Genomic DNA, 25,863 nt, shown 5'->3' with positions numbered 1-25,863 from the left:
AGAAGCTGAGATAGAGTTTGGCTTCTCTTGGCTTGCACAAAAGGTGATGAATGGGCATGGGCATGGGCATACAGGTATCAGGTAAAGGTAGAGGTAAAACTATTGTTTTCTAAGTTTGATATTTAAAGACCAACTTGCCATGAGATATTTAAATGCTCCTGGTAAAGACGTAGAACAAATGTAACCAAATCAACATAATAGAATGTTGCTTTAACAAATATTTCTTCTTCTTAGTGGTTAACAACTAAGAGAGGTGTGATGAGATGTAGCTTACATGGGCACTTGCAATAGTATACCTGAGACAACAAATTTTCTTCAGGTGACGTGAAATATAGATTACATGTGCCCATGCGAAAAATTGACTCCTCAAATAAAATTCTCAAGTAGTTGAAGATACAAAGGCAATCTGTACAGATATATGGTGTTGCTTCAAGAGAAAAGCGAGATACTTTTAATTTGTTTCCAAGGCAACTGGCCAAAAATGCAGACATGCATAAGTAATAATTCTTACCATCATATAGGTAATCAAAAAATGAATCCAATCATTTGAGGACAGAACAGAGTAAGGTCACATTGCTTGATTACTCAAACAACTAACAGCATGACACTGGCTAATAAGCACATCATTAAAAAGATGCTGAATCTGGTAGCACATCTTAGGTTGCAAACTTCTCTTACTTCACCAAAAAAAAAAAAAATTCCCTGTAGTCCAAAAACATTAAATCCTTTCTTTTTATGCTTCCTTATTTAAAGTTGTCAGTTCATGTGATGAAGAAGAGGACCCAGACACAAAATGTAAGCTTAATCCAATGCAACATGGCGCATTTTACAGACAAGCCGAGCAGTTGCTACATCGAGCTGTCCTAAGGCATCTGATTTTACAAGTTCCCGGAGTTGCTCTCTAGAGGTAGTGAGACAGTTATGAAAAGTAGCTAAAACTGGAGGTGTCGGCTTCGAAAGAGCAGACAACACATTGCAAAGATATTCAATATCTGCTGATAGCTGTTGTGCGCCACGGTCACTTATCGACTGGATACCTCGCAACTGCTCAATGTAAAGTGTCGTAGCCCCTTCTGCAACCTTTTCGAAATTGCAGCATGATTTACAATGAGTAAGCAGTGAAATGACAGAAACAACTAAAAACAATTGTAGAAGACCATGAATTTGACAAAAAGAATAACCCTAAATTTACCTTAAACATCCACTCAGTAGCAAAAAATTGAGCTTCATCAGTGTTTGCATCAACATTGGCATTCAATCCTGTTGTTCCACTACCCAATGCTAGAGGCTCCAGTTGCTGAGGTAAGGTAAGCAGATATTCGCCAATGCTTGTAATATATGGCTGTGGATAGGCACTAAAACTGGGTAAAGCAAAAGCATTATCTTCTTCAGCCAATGTCCAGATTGCCATTCTAGAGACATCCTTCAGCTTGTGACGAATTTTTAATATTAAAACCTCATAAACAAGTTCATTGACGGCATCTGAAAATGCTCCAACCCTTTGGGATGTGTGTGGAAGTGCATGAAATCGAGGATCCTTTGCCTGCACAGATGTTAAGTATCATTGCAACCTTATCAAATGTACAACAGATTTAATAGTTAAGAATGATAGTGCAATAATAACTCATAAAAACTGAATCTTAAGAGTACAGTAGAAACAATATTCACTATTGAAAGAGAAATGAAATGATAATAGCAGGATGCTGCTAAATGTAAAAAATAAGATTATCACTTAGTTGTTACTAAAATGGAAAATGCAACACGACATTAATGCTAACATTTTGATATCAGTGGATAGTGAAAATCTTAACGAGCTTCAACAGTACTTTATAACAAACAGAATAGACAGTAAATTTAATATTTGACATATCCTCTGATTTTTTTCTTTTGCTCACAGCACACCAAAATCTAATAATCTAATATTACTCAACTATGGCCAAACTCTGTTGGCAACAGCGAGTGTGGGGCCTCACCCCAACCCATCATAGCATAGATGATTTATTCGTATTTTGTTACCCATGACTCGATATTTTGACACACCTTTAAGTTGGATGGACAGTGATTTATATCATCCATTTGATTGTGACATTTACATTTTGATGATTTCCACTTATGATATGGACTAGGACCTAATTCTCATGCTTGATGATTTAATAGAGATGGATTCAGTGTTTCATAGCTATGATAGAAAATGGATTATGATGATATTCAGAATGTTAATTTGGTAATGTTAAGTAGGAATTAAGGTTGTCATGAAGATTTTGATATTTCGATGTTACAAATATTTCATATGAAAATGATTAGAAAGGAAAGTTAATTGTGATAAGTAATATGCAAGTCTAATGTGAATTATGCAATATTAATCTTAGTTACCGGATTCGTGTGTCGGATACTGGATCCGGATTTGGGTCCGATCCGAATCCGGATCCATGAGGATCCGGGCAAGATCTGCACGAATCCGAGTGAAAGGGAGCAAAAAAAAACATTTAAAAGTGGGCCCAATGAAGTTCTTAAAATTATTTCTTTGAGCAAACCCTAAAAATGACCCTTTAAGTCATTGTGCAAGTTTATTTACAATCACATTTGCTCTCTCATAGTTGCTAGTTTCAAGTAAAGTTCTTGGATTCTAATGAGATCGGTTGTGGAGCTCTAAATACCTTGCAAGAAGTGTTTAAGGTATGCATTTCAACCATATTCTTTAGTTCTTTCATAGATTATTGCTTTATTTCTAGTTTTCCAAATTTTCAAGTTCTTGTAAGTGTGAAGCATGGTTTTCTTTTATTTTTTTCTAGATTGCAAGAATAGAACAATGAGTAGTCAAGGCTCAGTGGGTGGGGCTGGATCACCAAGCTTCAAAATTGATAAGGAGTCTCCTTTATGGAGACATACAAGAAGAATCACACAATGCCTTGGGGGTGGGGCATACATATGGAAATGTAATTATTGCAATGTACAACATAGAAGCTCCTATTCTCGAAATATATTGGCTTCACATAAATCGGCCAGTGAGATGAGAGGCCGCCTTGCAACAATGAAGATTGTGCCCACTCAGAAGAAAACTTTGCATAGAACTCCTATCAGAGAAAGAAAATTAGGTCACAAGTTTTATTGTGATCATGAGATTTATGGCATTCCTCTATAGATAGAATTGGTGCCTGAAGGCATTTGAGTCATTATGAGGATGACTTTGAATACAGACCTTGTTCACAGAATGAATGCACTTCATGTTTTACCAGTCGCAGAAATTAGTCAACAGGTGCAACAATGCTCATAAGTTTTGACAAATGGTGCAATGATGATTATTTATATGAAGTTGCAATACTTAGACAAGCACTATCCCATCCAATACTCACTATTTCACTCAAGTTATATTTGCAGGTGATATTGAATTGCCTACAGCTTACGCCCACTACTTACAATAGCGAGGTTTTTTTTGTCGAGGTTAAAGATATTCTCTTTTCTAGGAGAATTTTTTGCCAACGTACCCAAATCTAGTGCCAGAGTTTGGAAAAATTCCCAATACTCCAAGGAGTTATGATGAACATTGCCATAATATATATGAGCAGTCAAAGTATCGATATCTACATGAATATATGTATAAGCAATGATACAATAGTGACATGGAATATTATGAGTGTGCAATGTTAAATCTTCCAATATGCATTACAATCTTGGAGACTAATTTGTACTCGACGCACAAGTGGTCCATCTATTAGAATTAAGGGATCGAGCATACAACGACTAACAAATGAAAGATAATCAATTTCAACACTCCGATGGCGCCCATGATGAGAGTATAAGTTGATGTTTATGAACAACAATAAAGAAGAAAAATGATTAAGTTGATGTTCATATGTAATTTGAACCAAAAGGAAGTATAGTACTGCCAATGAAGAAGGTGACGTGGATACCACCAATAACCTTTAGTCAGAGAAAATTACCAAATCTTAAAATCTGCATCACATGTGGATATCAGCATGGTAGCGGTACGATCAGTCCACAACCAAAACGATCGATTAATTATGTTAAAAATAAGATTAAAGCAAATACATTTAAATCAATACCCTCCTCGAAGGGAAGATAATTTGCCCCATCTTCATGTAATATGACAAAATTCGAAGAGCTAGAGGATAATAAAGGTGAGAAACAATAATGAATGTCCATGTGGCATGGTCCTCTATGGAAGGTGAAGTTAAGAAGGTACGATCAACTATTGTTTATTCTTTTGAGTGAGGACTATGGAATGTAGGTCGCACCGCATCATAAGAAAAAAATAGTAGGTCTTTGAATCTCATTATGGAGAAAAGAATAGTAGGTGTTTGAATCTCATTATGGAGAGAACTAGTCCCTCCAATGAACAAGTTCATCTAGCATCTAGGATTAGAATCTTTATTATAAGAAAACTACAATGTAACTATTATAAAGAATTGGAATCAATTTCATCAATTTTGGCATTGGGAGTGAACCTACAAGTTATATTGTATCAATGTGCTCGTGTTTGAGAAATATTCAAAAGAAATCATTTGCTTATTCATATCATAGGAGGAACATATTCTAATTACCATTACATTCTAAGGATTTTGAAGTTGTGTATTTGGTAGTTCAAGTTGAGCAAAGAATTATCACAACTACCTTGGGAATTAGTTATGCTAGTAGAGCAGTAGGGGACCTTCCTAACTTTAAGTAAACCCATATTCTACATTGGGTCATCACTTAAGACGATTTCTGGTTTTCTTTTCTTGAGAACTTCCTCCAAATCTGAGAAGACTTGCTAGATTTCAACAATAGATATTCAAACACTACAAAGTTTTATGGTGATGGAGTGAAAAGATTACAAGTAGAATCTAGTCATGCTTTGACTAACATTGTTTTGTCTTCTTCTGGAGATATGTGCTTCGAAAACACATGAAGGATAGATGGACCTTCATTGGAGCTACTTGTATCAAGGATGTTGACGAACAGATAAGTTGTTATTATCATTTATTATTATCTTTATCTAATCATTGTAATTTCTCCCTTAATTATATTTCTATATAACCATTTGCCTTGATCTTCTTGTCCAAGAATGTTATTGTAGGAAAAGGGAGATTGATATCGAATTCTGTTGTGAGGTTTTCACACCATCACCCCAAAAATTTGGAGGCCCCCCCTTCTTTTTTATCACCTTGGCAAATTTTTGGATTGCCCAAAATTTTTAAGTTTTGAAAATTTCGCGCCTTGGGCACCTTCAGGACAAATGTGGATAGACTTAGCTTATTTTCACCCAGCTCCGGTTGATTTTCCAGAGCAACCAATTTCATCCTTTGGCCGAACAAAATTTTAAAGAGCAATATTTGGCAGGATAAAATTGTAAATTTGTACTTAGACATTTTCCTTTGAAAATACGGATATAATTGTGTAAATTTGAATAATCTTTCAAAAGGAAAAAATTTTGTTAGACTTAAGTTTTGGAAAATCTCAAATTTTTCTTTGGTGAAAATTTTAATTTTGCTGAAATAGGGCTAAATTGCAAAAAATCGATTTTTGGTTCTAGATGCAATTTTATTTTATTTTTATTGGCATAGCAAAATTGATTTAGAGAGAAATTGCAAAAAATTGGCTTTAATAGATTAAAATTGCCTTGAAAACTTTTTTGCCATTTAATGAAATTGGTAATTTAATATTTTAATAATGGCTTTTGATTAGCCAAAATCCGATTTTAATGATGTATTAATTACTAAATCCTCATTAAATGGAAGCATTTAACATCTCCAAGGCACTATTTAATTTCTTTTTGCAATTTGGAGCTAAATGGCAATTTAAAATTGCAATTTTCCTTTTGGCAAAATTAAATTTTGAGCTAGGTATTTAATTATGGGCCATGACTTTGATTTAATTTTTGTTTTTTGTCTCCTTCAGGACCAAGTCCGCTGGCTTAGAGGAGGTAAGAAATTGGGTATAAGAGGAGGCCTCTCTCCCATTTCTTCCTCACACTTCTTCTCTCCTCTCCATGCTTTGGCAAATTTCTCTTGGGATCAGATTTTTGGTGTTTGAAGATTAAGTTTCAAGGCAGATTTTCTCATTGCTTTGGCGAATTTCTCTTGGGAGAAGATTTTTTGATGCTTGGCGATTTTGTGGAAGGCAGTTTTCTTGCATTTGTTAGGCAATTTTGCTTGCTTTTAGCCATTTTTGGTGCTTGGCGATTTCTCAAGAGGGCAGTTTTTTTGCAGTATTTGGTGATTTTTTCTCCTTTTGTGAGCTGCAATTTGTGCCCTAAGTGACATTTGTGGGCAAATTGGAGACTTCCCATGCTTGGACAAAGTGATTTGAGGGCAGAACTTTCCACTCTTAGCATTTTTTGAGGCAGATCTAATTTATGTGACATGGGCGATTTATGAAAAGGTCTGATTTTTTTCTCCATTTGGGACTGCATTCTTTATAGCAGACTTAGGCGATTTTGTTGGGTGAAGAGATGCATATGGAAGTCTGATTTTTGCTTTGTGGGCAAGTTTTGATAGCTTTAAAGGTTTAAATTTTTGATTTGCAAAGGGATTTGAAGTTCTCGAGGTCTTGTCCTAGGTTCCAAAAAGTCGCTGTAAGATTATTGGTTAAGGTGAATTTTCATCATCTAGAGTTGCAAGGGGTCCTTAAGCTGACATCCTTCTTTCGTTCTAGTCTAAGGATTGCTCCTCTTGGTTCTACTTGCCTTCTGGTCCACCACTCTACCATCCTGTAATAGGGCGACGAGCATGGAGGATGTTAGTGCAAGTAAGAATCCCAAGCAGGCAAACACTAAAAAAGACAAAGAGGATATGATGCCCAAAACTCCCTTCTTCTCGAAAATGAAGAGAATAACCAACACCAATATCGCTACAGTGGACATAATACGGATGAAGGACAGACTAAAGGAAGGACAATCCCCCTTGGCAAAGAGGATGACAACAAGACAGATTTTGGATCGAGGTTGGATGAGTTGGGAAAGGTTGCTATCAAGAAGAAGCATTTGGGCACCCTTTCCTCTCTCAATGCTTTTACTGGATTTGCGAAGGAATATGAGAAGGATCACGAAAAGATACTACAAGCAGCAAGCAGCGTGGCGAAGTCAACGGAACTCAAGGAGAAGCACACACCTTGTCCTCCTATGGAAGAAGTTAACGAAAGGCTAAGCTTGTTTGATTGTCACCTGTTTGAGCCTCGGTTCTCCTAGCTCGGTAGGTGGCCTCCATGAGGCCTAGGATGGGAGGTGAGGCTCCATGGTTCTTGTTTAAACATATTTGCAAGTTTTTGTGCTCAATGGATCCATAGAAGAAGCTTGGGTTGCCCAATGTGTTGATGTAATATGAAAGAGATCTTGTCATTTGTGTATTGCATTTGTAATGGAGAATTCTCTACCTTATTTACATTGTGGTGAAACATGTTTGTATGGAAGCAATAAAGAAATCGGGGAAAAACCCATTGTAATTGCATTCTAGTTTCATTAATATGCATTTGGATGTATTGGAATTGAAAGATTAAAGCATCAATGTAGGTATAGTTGGAACGCAAAAGAGATCATCTCATTTAGATATTTTACTATTGTTAATTCTCATAGGAATGAGTAGGCATTGGTTGAATCATGCTCATTCTTGAATCATGAAATAAGATATGAATAATGCATTCAAATAGGATTGTACATGTAAAGATTTCAATAATGAACTTAGTTCAATAAGCAATTGCATTTGAAGTTTCATCATAGGGATTGAGTTAGTAGATGTCAAATTGATCTTGTTTATTATGAAGTTCATGTAGTGAGGCAAGTGATTAGCATGATTAAATTTTTAAGTTCAAGTTTATATTCTATGGTTTTTTTTTTGTGATTTTAATAGGTTTATCAATCTTGACATATTGCAATGTCCCCTTTTTCTGGGACATTATAATTCTGTGTTGCCGGCTAAGTTCGCCTAGGTTTCAGGGGCAAAAAAGTTCTTTACGGGGTTCAGTTTGAGATTTTGCCTAGACATTTCTAGTTTTAAACCCATCAGAGCAATTTTGGCAAGTTGTCCGGATGCTTACTATTTTTACTAAGTAAACAGAGCTCAAAATTCTTGGTATCTCATTGTTGATTTGGAAGCGTCTCACCGAGAGCTTTCCAACGAGCTATCGCACATGCTTATCCGATTTCATTTGGTTAGTTATTTTGATGCTTGATGATTATATGGTTTACTGACTAAGTGACTTTTAAAGTTCATTTAACTTGTCACTTTATTTTTTTTTTAAAAGTATTATGTTCACTTAAGTGACTAAAGAACAAAAAAGGTGTTTTATCCCACATTTCCTAAAAGGGCATGCATCACATTGGGAAAAGTGATAAAGGTACAACAGGCTCCACATGAAAAGGTATGAAGATTATAATATTTAAAAACAAATATTAATTTGGGAGCTGAAAATATTGACTAATTATCTCTTCGAAGACACAAACCCTTGAAGAAGCATTTGGAGGTTGGATGCAAACCTAGCCTTCTTACAAGTTTTATCTACATTTGCCAATCTAACTGTTATTGTTGTTTATAAGATTGAAATTTTTGGATTGTTGCATATTATTGTATTGTTGTTGTATGATATAGTAATGTTATTTTGCGGCTATTTCTGTTAACTGCTGGTTTACATATGTACTTCTGAATATTGGAGGAATCCAACAAACTTTTCTGAATTTTCTTGTATGCATATCTGCTGGTTACAAATCGATTAAAGTTCTGAAATTTATATCAAATATCGGTTTACTATTCAATTTTAAATTTGTAAGTTTTATATCTAGGACTTTTTTAAGGAAATAACCAGAAAGGGATAATACACATATTCAAAAGAATGTTAATAGTAACATCAAACTAACTATCAAGTCAAGATTCTTGTCACAATATTTGAATAGAGAAAATAAACTAAGTAGGAATCATAGAACCTAAAGAAAATGCATAAGCAAACAAGCATGTAAGTGGATATCTAATTCTCTGGATTTTGTATGAGAAGTGGAGACAAATCCATTGTCTAATACAGACCAATAAAATATTCAAGAAGAATATTCCTCGGAATCTTACAAGTAGAAAAACAATAAGGTAAAAATGATAGTCATGGACTAAAACATGTAATAAACTTTCCATAATTCGAGGATGGAAACTAACTCATAAAAATCACTTGACTTAGGCAAATCAGTCACCTTCAAACAAAAAAGCATATAACATATCCTCTATGACTAAGCCTTCCTATCGACCAATATAAATGGGAGGTAATATTTTAAAATATATATAAAACAATAGTTATGGGGAGTGGCAGCCCCTTTGGGTCGGTGACCACTCCCCATCACATCCCACGCACAATGGCCAAAACCCATGACCCTCATACCACACATGGCCAAGACAAGTGCCTGACTCGACCCTACCTCCACGACCCTGTGCGCTTTCCAAGCATCGTCCACACACTGCTAGCGAGCACTTTGGGAAAGGAGCATGTGAGTAAGAAACACCTAGGGTATAGCACTTGGGAGAGATAATAGGGCCTAAGTGAAAGTGGGCACGTAGAAATAGGTTTTAGAGTTATTGAGAAGGCATGTGAGTAGAACTTGGATAGTGGAGGGCACATGGAATGTAGCGCTTGGGATGATGGGAGAGTTAGGTGGGGGGGGGGGGAGATTTGGGATGAGGTAGTAAGGAATGAATGGGGGTAAGTGAGAAAAGGATATGGTTAGGAATTAGGAATAAGGGAGTAGTTAGGGGTTTAGGAATTAGATAGTTTAGGAATATGAGTTAGTATTAAATAATAGTTAATTATTAGAAGTTAGATAATTAGTAGGTAAATTTAAGCATAATAAATTAAGTGTTAATAAATATGGTGGGAAGAAATTAATTAGTTGATGAGATATAATACTACTAGAATAGTAATTTGAGTAGGTAAATATCTTCAACAACTTGGTATATAGTGGTTTTAAATTAGAACTAATTATCAATAATAAAATAAGATGGTAAATATGATTGTTCATTGAAGTAAATAAGTTAGAAAATAAATGATCAACTAATAGGGGTTAATAGATGGTTAGTAGCTAATGGTAATTAGCTAATTTAGTAACATGAAATTTAGTAAGCGGGAAAGTGTCATGTAGTTGGTGTAGAATGTCAATAAAGTAGTTAGAAATTATTGGTCAATTAGTAGTGGTTGTATACTGTAATTTAACTAATAAGTTAGCAAATCTAATAGGATATAGTTGATTAGCCAATGGATAATATATTCTTATAATAATAAATATATGCATTGCTCGAATTAACAAACATCGTAGGACAAATGTTGCACCTACATAACTACGACATACAAAAGAAGGGAGGGATAAACATGTATATATTATTTCTTCGAGCATTTTGTAATACGGGCATCACCCATTGTAACCTAAATTTATATGCGAATGTTAGGAACATAGTATTCAGTAACAAAAAAAAAAATTAGTTGTGTTTTTGCCTTGAAATTTTGGGCATGACAAGGAGACCTTAGTTGCTCCATGGAAGCTACAAGAGAGGAGTTTGAGGGGGTCATAAAAAAGTAGCACAAACAATGCCAAGTACTCAAAATGGCAATCGTCGTGAGTGCAAAACCATTGAAGTAAAACCTTCCTGGTGAAATTCATCAAATCCATGTTTGTTGCAATCTGTGCTAGTTTAAAATAAAGAAGATTAAGTATATGCTGTTATAAACCAAACTTAAAAATCCATAAATGTGGACAGGAGATGTGCTTGTAAGAAAAGGCTCATACCTGAGGAAACCCTACACATATTTTCTAGGAAAATTTGTTATATATTGTTAATGTTTAGCGTTAGAAGAAGCAAAACATGAATTACTTGATATACTGATAACACTATTGATGCTATATATTACAGGGATCTACGTGTGCATACATCCATGAATTTTAATATATGTTATCAGTATCACTGAGATCATGTTATTGACAGACTTCATTGTGTTTAGGCACTTATATTATCATGCCTTCTTATCGGGCAAATATTCCCTATTGTGCCTTGTGTTGTAATCGACACTTATAATACATTTGTTATTTGTTTGTTTGGATTAATTAACATGCCTCCGAAGAGGCATGTCTCTACATGGCCTTTGGGCCACGTAGAGACATGACTCTTTGGATCATGTCTGTCCACAATGTTTATATGAAAATTTGCTGCCGCAGGGAAAGTATCAATCCCACGGCAATCAAATACCTGCAGTCAGCGACAAACATAATATATATTGCTCTTTGTTATCATTAGCATATTCTCTATTACATAGCATTTCAGTAATGTTGTTGCTGCTAAAGGAAGAAGATAATCAAATTCATATTACTGAGATCACTGCCAAAGTAAAGCAAAGTCATTCTGCACTGTGCAAGTAAGATACTCTCTGCATATATCTATTTGTAATTGTTTTATCTATCAGAGATCCACAAAAAACTTAACATGGTATCAGAGCCAGGTTCCTTCTATAAAGCCTAAACAGCTTGAAGGAAGATCCTGATTAGATTTATAGTCATTTATTTTGTGGAGTAAAATCTTTACCAATCAAAATGGTCAATGGTATCAAAGTTGAAGATAGACTAGAAGGCGATTCCAATTATACAGCATGGAAATTACAAATGAAGGTAACCTTAAAAGATAACGATCTTAAACAATTCATTGAAAAACCTGACCATCCACCAAAAGAAAATGACAAATTCAATAAGTGGGAAAAAGACAATGCTAGAGCCATGAAGTTGATTGTTGTTGATGGAGTTAAAGATCATCTACTCCCTATTATTTCTGAACTAGACACTGCACACGAAATGCTCCAAACACTTGAAGAAATGTTTGAGATAAACAATACAATGAGAATTCTAAATTTGAAAGATAGTCTCTCCAACATTAAGATGAACAAAGGAGAAACTGTTACATCCTATTTCATGAGGATAAATGAACTAAGGAACCAGCTTTCTAAAAATGGTCATGTTTATGATTAAAAAGAATTAACCATGATAGCTCTAAGAGGATTGCCACCATCATGAAAAACCTTCCGTCAAGGAGTATGTGCTCGATCCAAACTTCCCAAACTCGGTCGACTAAAGGATGATTGTATTCAAGAGGAAAGTATGTTATTACAAGATGATACTTCGATTGGACGCGATCTTCATGCTCTTTCAACTCATGTTGATAAAAAGAATAAACCAAATTGCAAAAGGAAAAGAAGGCATCTGGATTACTCTAAGATGCAATGTTTTAGATGTGACAAATATAGCCACTCTGCCTTTAAATGTCCTGATAGATTGAAACACCAAGCAGCTTTCACCAAAGTCAGTGATTATGATATAGAGTCAGAGAAACAACCATTCTAAAAGAAATTTCTAAGTATCCTTAACATGAGTAAAATATCAAGAAGGAGTTCTTTCTTATTTTCATGTAATGCAAATAAATACTTCTCAAAAGTAAATTTAGTTGTTATAATTCTCAGATAGAGTCTTAGAATATGAAATAAATTACCATAATTTTATATGTAATATTTGCTTCTCATATAAGCTATGTGCTTTGATGTTTCTGTTTTGAAATGTAAAACAGGAAGAGGGAATTAAATGAGGAGTCCTATTTATCATTCAGAGGGAGAATGAGGATGATATCTTGTTAACCTCAGTAAACCTAACCTTATTGATTAAGAGGAGTAGACCATACTGGGATGGTTTCTCTAATGATTAATAAGTTGTCACAGTCAAGAGGACCATGACCATGTGACTATGGTTGGGCCTATCCCCTATGTGTATCATGAGAAGGTGACGACTTCCAAATGATTATCACTTGTATTTGGCAGAGATTGTTGTAAGGTGACAATCTTACAATCAACTTGTATTATGAGATCTAATAAATTGAGTAAATGGTGAATGTCTTGTATCTCAGCATTCTGGGAGGCCATTACTCTTAGAGTACTTGGTGAATATCATTGATATTCTAGGAGGCCAATACTCTTGATGTCAAATGTGATATCTAAAACGTTTTGAGTAAGTGGTGAATATCATTGATATTCTGGGAGGCCAATGCTCTTGATGTCAAATGTGATATCTAAAACGTTTTGAGTAAGTGGTGAATATCATTGATATTCTGGGAGGCCAATGCTCTTGATGTCAAATGTGATATCTAAAATGTTTTGAGTAAGTGGTGAATATCATTAATATTCTGGGAGGCCAATACTCTTGATATCAAATGTGATATCTAAATGATTTTGGAGTACTTGGTGAATATCGGATGTCAATATTCTAGGAGGCCAATACTCTTGATATCAAATGTGATATCAAACCTTGTTTTTGAGCACTTGATGAATATCGGATATCGATATTCTGGGGGATCAAGACTCTTGATATCAAATGTGATATCTTAACCTAGTTTGAGTAATTAATGAATATCATTTGTTGATATTCATGAGATTAATACTCTTGAGATTATATGTGTATCATGGATATCTCTAGACATTGCTTAAGTACAAGTAGAGATCATTGGATATACCATGTACTGTTCATATTGTGTTGATTATATGATGATTCTGACTTATTGATGTTTTTCTTCTCCCTAGCTAAAGAGGGAGTGTTAATGTTTAGCGTTAGAAGAAGCAAAACATGAATTACTTGATATACTGATAACACTGTTGATGCTATATATTACAGGGATCTACGTGTGCATACATCTATGGATTATAATATATGTTATCGGTATCACTGAGATCATGTTATTGACAGACTTCATTGTGTTTAGGCACTTATATTATCATGCCTTCTTATCGGGCAAATATTCCCTATTGTGCCTTGTGTTGTAATTGACACTTATAATACATTTGTTATTTGTTTGTTTGGATTAATTAACATGCCTCCGAAGAGGCATGTCTCTACATGGCCTTTGGGCCACGTAGAGACATGACTCTTTGGAGTCATGTCTGTCCACAATGTTTTTATGAAAATTTGCTGCCGCAGGGAAAGTATCAATCCCACGGCAATCAAATACCTGCAGTCAGCGACAAACATAATATATATTGCTCTTTGTTATCATTAGCATATTCTCTGTTACATAGCATTTCAGTAATGGTGTTGCTGCTAAAGGAAGAAGATAATCAAATTCATATTACTAAGATCACTGCCAAAGTAAAGCAAAGTCATTCTGCATTGTGCAAGTAAGATACTCTCTACAAATATATATTTGTAATTGTTTTATCTATCAGAGATCCACAAAAAACTTAGCATATATTATAATGTATTCCCCATACAACATTTAGTTATCGTAATCTGTAGCAATTTTTTTTACAACAGAGAGAAACTATGTTTGCCGATATATATTGAAAAATAGAGATTCTCTTTGCTCTAGGAAAATTGTGAGGTGGGAAGTGATTTGTTTTTACAAGTGTCACTATATATGAATTTAGGATTCAGGTTTAGATGGTTGTATAACGCATTGAATTCAATGTTCAAAATTGAATATTCTCGATCCAAGTATAGCAGCAATAATGATTTTAAAATGACATTTTCAGCAATAGATTTCTTTTCATTTTACCAAAAAAGAATACTTTATTTTGAACCCAAAAAAAGATTGAGGACCTCTGGACAGAGCCCCAAAAGGATCAAGGAAAACCACAGATGTCTTAGGGATGGCCAGATTTCCCAACTTGTGAAGCCTCAAGAACATGAGTTTCAGGTATATGTCCCCAAAAATCTCAACAACAGGGGATGTCCTCTGTTGTCTGTGTGCCCCAGAGCTATAGGGTCTCAAGATATAATAGTTTTATTAAGGATTGCAATTTATAAATATATTCTCAAGTCAATACATCATTCCATGTAATGTCCCCAATTTCGTGAGCATCAAATTTCAAAGGATTAGCCTATTTCCTAGCCCTTATAGGCTAATAAAGTTGTTCAAAGGATCTCAGTTGGTCTAGCCAGAGGCAAATTCCCACTCCAGAGGTCAAGGATCTTCAGGTTGCTCTTTGTTTGGATCAGTTTAACACATTTACTATTATAGTAAGTGTCTATTTCAAGAAACTCAAGATTTCTATATTTAGCAGGGCATATGGACAGCTTGGGGACAGTGTTGAGGTTCAATATCATTGGTTGGGGCAGTTATTGAAAGTCCTACTATTTATAGTAAGACTTTGTTGAGGAGTTTTTATCTAGCTGGGGTACACAGACTCATGGTATGCATAGTGATTAACTCATTTGTCACTTGGCTCAGTTTCAGGGACTTATTATATATAGTAAGTCAGTGGATGTTAGAGAGGGACCCATACTATTTTTAGTAAGGCAGTTGGATAGATAATGAATAAAATGGTCAACTCCTAGGTTCAGTCAGAATCGAGAAATAATGAGTATCTTAGAGTTATAACATTTTAATTATTAATAAAATGAATAAATTATTTAAAGAGGATTATTTAATGAATATGAAGTCAAATTATAAAGTGCATATGACAAACAAGGGGGGTATGCACCAAAGTTCCTACCTTCATGTTTTTATGGTTGACTGACATAGCTTTTGCAATGATCTCTATCTTGTCAACGCCTCTGTGTTTTACTAATGGAAACTTATGGCTCAAGATTAGTTTTTTGTGTTTAGTGAGGAACTAATGGAAAATGTTGAAGTGTCTTTAAAATGGAAACGTTCATAACATTTTTTTGTATATATACAACTAAGCTAGTGTTGATATCAAGGATGCCTATGACCCATGGGATATAATGTTATACGAAGAGAGAGCTAAAAGAGAGAATGATATGTTATTATAAGGACAAGTAAAGGTAGAATAACAGAGAGAGCTTAAGAGAATTTGAAAAATATTAATAATTTTATTATTTTAAAAAATATATAAATAACAATAAAAATTATATTATATGAATGAACTACTCATCTCTACCAATTCAATTATAAGTTGAAATATTTAGTTAAAAAAATTGTTGATTACTTAAATCAAAGTACCAAAATATGTAGTAAGTTTGAGGGGTAGTATTAATGGTATAAAAAAAATTGAGCAAAATTGTAAAATAGTAGAAGATAATAAATGTGCTTAAAATAAGAAATATATTTAACTCTATATTTGATTAAAATATCTATATCTGAATAACATTTTACAAATTACAAAAATAAGCATCAATATAAAACTAGTAATAAATATATTTAAAATAAGAAATATAAAACATTGAAGTCTATATTTGAACTTGATAAGGAAAATAAATAGGAATAATTATTATTGATTAGACATATTTGTGAGGTGGAAGATGTCTTTTTTTTATGTTGAAAAGATAAAGTTGCAATTAATAGAGGTATTATAAAAATGATTGTTTTTTTTAAGTTTATCCACTTGTCACAAATGTGGAAAAGATAAAGTTGCAATTAATGCATTCATTAATAGAGGTGTTAGAAAATATATTTGTATTTTTGTTGAAGAAAATTGAATTTTTTCATTGCCTTTTTCATCATGAGCCAATAAAATTTTTTAAAGATTGTATTTTCAATTCCAAAAAAACATGCAAATTAATATAGCTTTTGCAAACATTAGTATATCTTGAAATTTTTAGATTATGTAACTAATATGGAACCTCATGATTCCATTAGTTTCCTGCCAAAGGCAAGGCAGGAACTAATAATGTGTAGTGTCAATTTAAAGGGAGATATAAGTGATTATTAAAAGACTTTATATTATTTTGTTGTGCATCAAATGGAGAAAAGTATAATAAAGTATTATATTTCAAACTTGCAACAAAAGCCCATACAATAACTTATATGGAGTGAAGCTCAAAGCTTCAGGCTCAATTCTGGCATTTGGGATTTATAAATAACTTCAAAGGTAGGGGTGGAATTATTCTATTGTGCATTTGATAACTTAGTTTATTGTAGAGGAGATTGAAACAAGGGTTTCAGAACTACAGCTTGAGAAATTGTAAATTTTCCACAAATTGCAGCCCTTTGAGTTGGTGCAATATTCCAATGAGTTGTGCAACCAGTGATGGCTTTATACAGAAGCCATGATTGAGCTAGTTGGTGGTGAAGTGAAGGTTTGGATTCATAGATTTTTTTCACTGATTGATAGCAAGCATAGAAACCTGTCAGCATTACTATTTTTCCCACCCATTAAAGCTTGTGTATGAGACAAATAAGGCAGCTGCAAGTCACATAGAAGCCACGTGAGACAAGTAAGGTTCCATGTTTGCATACATTGGTGCAAGGTTGTAGTCAAATTCTGAGAGCTGCACTTCATCTTTGGACTCCATTATACCTACGATATTATTCTAGGTTCAATGCATTTGCTAAGAGTTCATGTTAATGTTAATTGCTGGGTTCTGATCTGCATTCAAGAAATTTTAATTGCTAATGTTGGCACATCATGTAGGAAGGCATGTTACAAGCCAAATGTTTGATGTAAATGTTCATATCTGTATTGTTCATAATCAGCATATTAGTTTTTAAGCCGACTGTATGACAAAATGTCCATTGGCTGTAGGTGCACATTTTATATGTAAAATATCATATGTATGCATTCAAAAAGACAAAAAGGATTGCATTTGCATTTTAGCTCTTTGCCTATATACCTTAGTAATCATTTGCAAGAATTTAAACTTCACTTGAAACCATTCCAAGCAAGCAAAAACAAATCTGAAAATAAAAGACAGCAAGATAAAAGGTTTCATACGAAGTGTTTGATAAAATGTCAAACATCCAAAATTGAAACAAATCCAGTATTTGTCAAAGTTAGAACCACAGGGGTTCCTACATTCCACAATACCTAAGTTGATCAAATTGTGAACTCCCCCTAAATATCTTGCAAGTCTGCTAAGCTAAAAGACCCCAACTGGAATGCACAGTGACGAAACCAAGGACCCTGTCCCTAGCTTGCCAAAGGAAAGAAAAAGACCTCATACCTCCAAATATTAACTCACCCTATGGGCCCAAACCCCATTTGGTGGCAATAGCAAGGACCCCATCCTAACTTGCCAAAAGGGTAGGAAATGTCCCTGTTCTTTCAAACTGTAGCCAACTCCCTAAGCTCATGCCCTGCCCTATTCACAAGTCTAACTAGAATTCAAAATTGATGACTAGGGATATTTGCTAGAGTGTTTGTAAATAATAGTTCTTGATGGATTGACAACCAATTCCTTGAATAATTTTTAGTGTTCTGAGGACTAATTCTTGAATGGATTTCTGAAATTATATGTACTGCTAGCACTGAGTATATTTCTAGAGTTCTGCCCTGAATTGATGATTTGAATTATAGATAGATGCTTGATTGATTGTTAATTCATTTGTTCCTGCTGTTCTGAATTTATTTTCTTAAGTCGCTGCTATAAACTGAGGATCTGAATTTTTTTTTCTTATTCCTTTAATTCCTTAGTTTCTGTTCTGATTTATATAATCTGAACTATTCCTTCTTCTACCCCTCCTCCAACAAAAACCAATTTCTATTTATTTCTCTTCATAGGAAGGGTCGCACCTCTTCCTTATTGTCTCCTTGCAAGGAGTCATACTCCATAATTGAACGCTGCCTTTCTATAAACCATTTTATTTAATAATAACCACCACTAATTAATCTTAGTCAGCGTTTTTTCTTGGTATTTTAGTTCTTCTAATTCTGGTTGGCCTCTTTATTTAGTTGCTATCCTTTTTTTCCTAAGTCGGCCTTATCATTCCTTCTATTTTATTGCTAGAGTGAATTATATGCAGTTGTCCGCGATCTACCTTTCTTGATACTGCGATCTTCTTTTGTTTGGCAGGACATGACAGTCTCCCCTTCCCCAGATCTCGTCTTCAAGCAAAGATCAGGAAGAGAACAAGTAAGATGATTCACAAAATGGTTTTAGAGTTTGTAGCTTCTAACTTTACAGAAAAAGAAGTTGAAAATTTGATACAAAGTTATACCTCTGTCTTTACTTCAGAAGTGAGGTACTCCAATAATAATTCCAAGTTGAATTTCTTCTGTTTCTCCCTAAGAAGGAACAAGATCATCTTGTAAATGCCTGGCATCAATTGTATTCGCAAAAAGCTGATTTGATTGGCCCTATGTTCACACAATGTCATGGATACTTGTTCGAGCGTGCATTCCACATATTAAGATAAAAATTAGAATCATGACACACAAGCATGACCTTAAATGTGATGCTTTTCTTCTAAATCTTTTTAGACCACCTTCAATAATTATTCTCTCCTTCAGGATGATGCAACCTTAGAAGGCTCGTTTGATAGACCTAGTACAATTACTTCCTTACCATTATGTTGGAAACATTGTTTGATATTTTGAAAATCTTGATAGAATCTACCTAACCATTGAATACCCAAAACCACATCCGTATCTCCAAAATGTACCACATAGAATTCTTCATTTATTTGGTGTTAGAGTAAATAGTTCTATTCTACTTACATTTACTTCAGTCCAACTTAGTTAATCAACAAGTTGTTTCGATTGCATTGCTTTATTAGTTTTATCTATACTTAATATTTGTAGTTGGTGTGTTCTGACTGTTTCACACATCACCCCATTGCAAATGGGGACGCCCCCCATTTTTGCCCACTTGGTTGTTTATTTTTGTGTCCTTAGTATTTTTGGTTTAGTTTCCATAGTTCTATTTTGAACAAACATTGATGATTTGTAGTATTAACAGCTAAGTCTGGATTTTAATGTTATCTGCCTTCAGTTCTAAACAGGTGAGTTTTGTGAGAGTTAGTGGAATTCATCCAAGTTTGAAAAGGAAATTTATGTCTCAAAGGGATTGCAGCTGAAATTTTGAGTGTTTCAATAAACTTCCTAGTTTTGGAAATCTCTATTTTTTGAAACTTACATTGTATCCCTGATTGGCCTAAATTTGAGTTTGGAAGAACTTGATATTTTTAGAGCAAGTCAATTTTTGCAAGTTTCAGTATGTCCCAGTTTGATCTAATTTTGTGTTTAAACAAACTTACTATTTTTAGTAAGCCTATTTTTGGCAGGTATATTTTTGGCAACTAATGAACACTGACAGAGGAATAAGCAGAAGGTATTTGTTGATGTCAATTTTATACCACTACATAACATATAGCAATTGAATACTTTAAATACCAAACATTCAACCCTCTCTTGAAAAGTAAATACTCATGAAGAACATGAGAAAAATCCAAGGTTCCTTACACTTGTGGTTACTAACTCAGTTATATTAATGTGATTTGCAGGTTAATCACGTAGGCCGGCTTATGTTGTTCTTTCAAGGATGTCGAACTTTTGTTGTGATGGTGATGAAATCTAGCTTTGCAACATATATTGACTTGACTTTCTCAATTTACTTGTCCAATTTATCTCACTTCCAACTTTGCTCTTCAAGAAAAACTCCAACTACTGAACTACTTGCTGCTTTACTTCTACTCATATGAATGGAAAGATTAGGTGATGGTGTTAAGAAAGTTAGCAGTTGAGTAGTGAAACATCTGCATTAAGACTAGTAATATATATATATATATATATATATATATATGTGTGTACTAATAATAATAATTCAGTAGTTGAATTCTGTTTATATTTCTAAACATTAACAGTCGGGTGGTAGTGCTACTAAGACAATTTTATTGTTTTACAGATTATGTTTATATCGGCTCACCGCTAGTTATTCTGAAGTGCCATCTCCAATTGTTATCAGGTGGCTTCACCTTCTATGCGATCATTGATACCGGGATGCTTCATAATTACTATGTCTAATCCGTGAGTGATCTCAACACATCATTTTGTGTTAGTTAATGAATCGGTATATGTTGAGACATGAACGTAGAGTCATGACTCTATTACGTCATGTTTCAACATATATATATATATATATATATATATATATAATTTTCATTTTGCAGATCATATCAATAACAATTTGGCAATACTGGTCTCACATAGGTTAGCACAATTTACAGTAATTGTATTAAGTTTATCACAGGAAGACACCAATCATTTATATATATCAGAATTCATATCAAATACTTTTGATAAGTCTACACCAAACACGATCTAATAAACTTTACATGGTATCAGAGCCTACTTGGTAGAGAGACTATCAAAAGTACTACAAATATGTCAAATAATGTGAGAGTAGAAGATAGACTCGAAGGTCCTGTAAATTTCTTTTCATGGAAAATCCGGATTACCACAATTCTTGAAGAACTAGGACTAGAATCATTCATTGAATCTGATAATCCAATTCCTGAAGATGAAATTGGAAAAATCACTTGGGAAAGGCGAAATAATAAAGCCAAGAAAATTATAATAGACTCCGTAAAGAATCACATTCTTCCTTCCATTTCAAATCTGAAGAAAGCCTTTGAAGTATTCACTACAATAAAAAATGCATTTGAAATAAACAACTCAAGCAGATTGATCACTCTAAAGAATCAATTAATGAATACTAAAATGAATAAGGGAGAATCAATCTCATCTAATTTTGGAAGGATCTCTGAAATTAAGAATCACTTAAATTCCATTGGAAACAAAGTAGAAGATCAAGAACTCTCTATATTAGCACTCAGAGGATTACCATTATCATGGGAAGCATTTATTCAAGTTGTCAATAGACCTTTAATCCCTTCATTTGATCAACTAAAAACTGATTGTACATCAGAAGAGTCTAGATTAATTTCCAAAGGTATTGTATCAAATCAAGAGGGTGAAAATCAAGCTCTTTTCTCAGCTCCTAATCATCAAGGAAAGAAAAGGAAATTTAAAGAAAAGAAACATGACTATAAGAAAAAGCATAACAAGGTCAACAATACTAACCACTCTAAAGTTAAATGCTTTAAATGTGAGAAATTCGGACATATATTCAGCAAATGCCCTGAAAGGGAAAGAATCTTACCATCATTAGCCGAAAGTAAGAAAGATGAAAGTCTAGTTTTCTACTCTGCTTTGTCAAGTGAGATAAACTCTAACGAAAATGTGTGGATAATAGATAGTGGCGCTTCTTGACATATAATAGGATTCAGAGACAAATTTGAAACACTTAAAAATTACAGATTTGAAGGAGTTACTATTAGAGACAACTCCACTCACCCAGTCAGAGGCATTGGGACCTGCTCTATTAATTAAGGACTGGACTTACACTAAAGTTGAAAGATGTTCTATTTGTACCTGGGATTAAAAGAAATCTAATCTCAATCTCTAGATTAACGGATGAAGGTTTTCAAATTACTTTCAACAAAGACAAAGTCTTGTGCTGGCCTAAAAACACAAGTCTGAAAAATGCTATCACTATCGGGACTAGAGATGGGACCTTATATAAACTATGTAATATTCAAAACCAAGCTCTTAATCATGAAATAACAAATTCTACTGAAATCTGGCATAGGAGAATTTGCACATATTGGTTTCAGTTCACTACCTAAGATAGGCAAAATCACCTCTGGAATCCCAAACTTAAATTCTACCCATACAAGTATATGTAAAGGTTGTGCTCTACGAAAGAACATTAAAAAACCTTTCTCTACTAGTGAACACAAGTCTAAATCAATTCTGGAGCTAATTCACTCTGATCTATGTGGGCCCATTCCAACTCTCTCCCTAGGAGGTTACTCCTACTACATAATCTTCATCAATGAGTACTCTAGGAAGACTTGGATTTTCTTTCTAGAAGTTAAGGAAACAAATGAAGTGTTATCAAAGTTCAAAGAATTCAAAGTATTGGTAGAAAATCAAGTGTCAAAGAAAATTAAGACTCTAAGATCTAGCAATGGGGGAGAATATACTTCTAAGAATTTCGAAGCTTTTTGTACATCTGTTGGGATTAAGATGAAGTATACAATACCTTATAATCCTCAACATAATGGTGTACCAGAAAGAAAAAATAGAACTATTGTTAAGGTAACTAAAGCTATGCTTCATGATCAAAACCTACATTTTTCATTCTGGGCAGAAGCTACTAGTACTGTCGCATACATTCAAAACAAATGTCCACACTCTATCATAGAAAATACAACACTTGAAGAAGTCTTCACCGGGAATAAACCTAACTTAAGTCATCTCAGGATATTTGGTTGTCCTGTGTATATACATATACCTAAAGAAAGAAGAACTAAGTTAGAACCTTCAGGAAAGAAAGGAATATTTGTTGGGTATAGTGAAAACTCAAAAGGATACAAAGTCTATGTTCCTGGACAAAGACCAGTAGAAGTAAGCAGAGATGTCATATTTGAGGAATACACTACTCTAAAACTATCCATAAGCACTAATGATGAGATTCAGAGGGAGAATATATCAAAACAAACGAGTTCAATAGACTTAAATGAAAATCCACAATCTGAAATTCAAAGGGAGAATATATCAGAAGAAACAAGTTCAATACTAGATGCAGAAAATAGAAACATCTTAAATAACAAAAAGTGTCGTAGGTAGATATTGTGTAGCTGACGGGTCCCTTCAGCAAGGTTATTGTTATGTAGCCAACGGGTCCCTTCGGGAAGGTTCTTGTTATGTAGCCGACGGACCCTTCGGTAATTGTCATGTAGCCGACAGACCCCTTTGGGAAGGTTCTTCGGAAGGTATATATCCACCCTTCGGGATCATTGCAATCATCATCAGAAGCATAATGTAATGTCTTTGGCATATGCGAATAATACAAGGAGTTCTGTTGTTCTTGTTCATTGTCTGTGTGCATTAATTCATTTACCCCAGTACGGTAAACAAAGAGACCATTGTGGGCAAGAAAAATGATTGAAGAAAATAATATTGAACCAAATGAAATCACTAAGTCAAGAAAATCAGAAACAAATCATGTTATACTGCACTAGTAACTGAGCTCACCAAATCTGAACCTACATCTGTTGAAGAAGCTCTAACTTGTCAAGCATGGAAAGATGCTATGGTTGAAGAATATCAATCAATACTTCAAAATGATGCCTCGGACATTGTACCTAGACCTAAAGCCAAATCTATTTTTTCTTCTAAATGGTTATATAAAATCAAATATGCTGCAGATGGAAGCATTGACAAACATAAAGCAAGGTTTGTTGCCCGAAGTTTTTCACAGAAAGCAGGTATTGATTATGAAGAAACTTTTGCCCCAGTTGCTCGTTTTACTTCTGTTAGGACAATTCTTGCCTTAGCAGTAGCAAAATGATGGAAGGTGCATCAAATGGATGTGAAAACTGCATTCTTAAATGGAGTCAGATATGAAGAAGTTTATATTGAACAACCTGAAGGTTTCGTGATAAAAAATGAAAATCTCTATGTATGTAAATTAAAGAAAGCATTGTGTGGCCTGAAACAAGCCCTTCGAGCTTGGTATGAAAGAATTGATAGTTATCTCATCAAATTAGGACACTCTAAAAATGAAGCTGATCCTAAAATCTATTTCAAGATATCTAATGGAGATATGATTATATTGGTTCTTTATGTTGATGATCTCTTAATAACAAGTAAAGATCATCTGATTGCTAAATGCAAACAAGACCTTGCTATTGAATTTGACATGAAAGACCTAGGTTTCCTACATTATTTTTGGGTCTAAAGGTATGTCAAAAGGAAGATTACATATTCTTAAATCAAGGAAAATATACTCAAGATATTTTGAATAATTTGGGATGATGGAAAGCAAGCCACTTGCAATTCCAATGGAAACTAATCTACACAAGCTAAAAGTGGAAGCAACACATTCAGAATCTATTGATCCTACCCTCTACAAACAAATTATTGGATCTCTCATTTTTTTGGTTAACACCAGACCTAACATCTGCTATGCTACAAATGTATTGAGTCACTTTATGTGTGAACCTAAGAAAATCTGATCGCAGCTAAACATGTTTTGAGATATCTACGTGGCACTATTGGTCTTGGACTAAAGTACAGAAATGTTGAAATCAAACTTGAAGGCTACACAAATTCTGATTGCGCAGGTTGTTCCTTAAATCGAAAGAGTACCACCGGATGTTGCTTCAGTCTCGGATTAGCAATGGTGTCATGGTTCAATAGAAAACAACCTACAATTGCCTTGAGTTCTACTAAAGCAGAATACATGGCAACCTCCATGAGAGCACGTGAAGCAATTTGGTAAAGGAAGCTATTATTTGGATTATTTGGGAAGAAGTTAGATTCCACTGTGATCCATTGTGACAATCAGAGTTGCATCAAACTTTCAGCAAATTCAGTGTTCCACAATCGATCAAAGCACATTGAGACTCCTTACCACTACATCAGAGACATGGTTGACAAGAATGTGATCAAGCTGATTTATGTTAACACAAATGATCAAAATGCTAACATTTTCACTAAACCTCTTGCAAGAGTGAAAATAGAGTATTTTAGATCTAAACTTGGTATGACAAATATGTAATTACATTTTTGTAAATTTTATTCATGAATATTATATTAAATTATTGTTTACAAACTTGTTAAATGAAAGGTGGCGATCTTTCATATTCTTTATTAAAGGTCTCCATTATAAGGTGACAATCATATCGAAAGATGACCAACCTTTAATACCAGAAGTATTGAAGGTTATTGGTGTCATTGTTATATGTTGGATTCTGCTGGACACGTTGATATCCATCATGATTATAGGTCAGATCTTGTCCGGACATCATGAAAATTATTGGTGTCATTGTTATATGTCGGATTCTACCGGACACATTGATATCCATCATGATTATAGGCCGGATCTTGTCCGGACATCATGAAAATTATTGGTGTCATTGTTATATGTTGGATTCTGCCGAACACATTGATATCCATCTTGAGTATAGGTCGGATCTTGTCCAAACATCATGAAAATTATTGGTGACATTGTTATGTGTCAGACTCTGCCGGACACATAGATATCCATCATGGTTATAGGCTGGATTTTGTCCAGACATCATGAAAATACATCAAATATAATCAAGTTTACTCAATTGTATACAGAAG

General features: G+C 34.2%; 1 protein-coding gene across 1 annotated transcript in view; it reads right to left on the bottom strand.

Moving 5' to 3' along the window:
- Window positions 1-496: 496 nt before the first annotated feature.
- The window catches only part of EYE (conserved oligomeric Golgi complex component-related / COG complex component-like protein), an 82,266-nt gene continuing 56,899 nt past the window's right edge, over window positions 497-25,863 (bottom strand). The window contains exons 9-10 of the mRNA XM_089787322.1: window positions 1,193-1,543; window positions 497-1,080 (exon numbers count right to left, since the gene is read on the bottom strand). Of these exons, the coding sequence (XP_089643448.1) occupies window positions 802-1,080; window positions 1,193-1,543 (630 nt within the window). The 3' untranslated portion in view covers window positions 497-801. The remainder of the gene's footprint in view (window positions 1,081-1,192; window positions 1,544-25,863) is intronic.

Source organism: Cupressus sempervirens, chromosome 1 (genome assembly GCF_028749045.1).
Source record: "Cupressus sempervirens isolate cs-2001-9-10 chromosome 1, ASM2874904v1, whole genome shotgun sequence".
Classification (NCBI taxonomy): Eukaryota; Viridiplantae; Streptophyta; class Pinopsida; order Cupressales; family Cupressaceae; genus Cupressus; species Cupressus sempervirens.
Note: the sequence above shows the minus strand (reverse complement) of the source record. Positions and strands in the feature narration are given on the sequence as shown.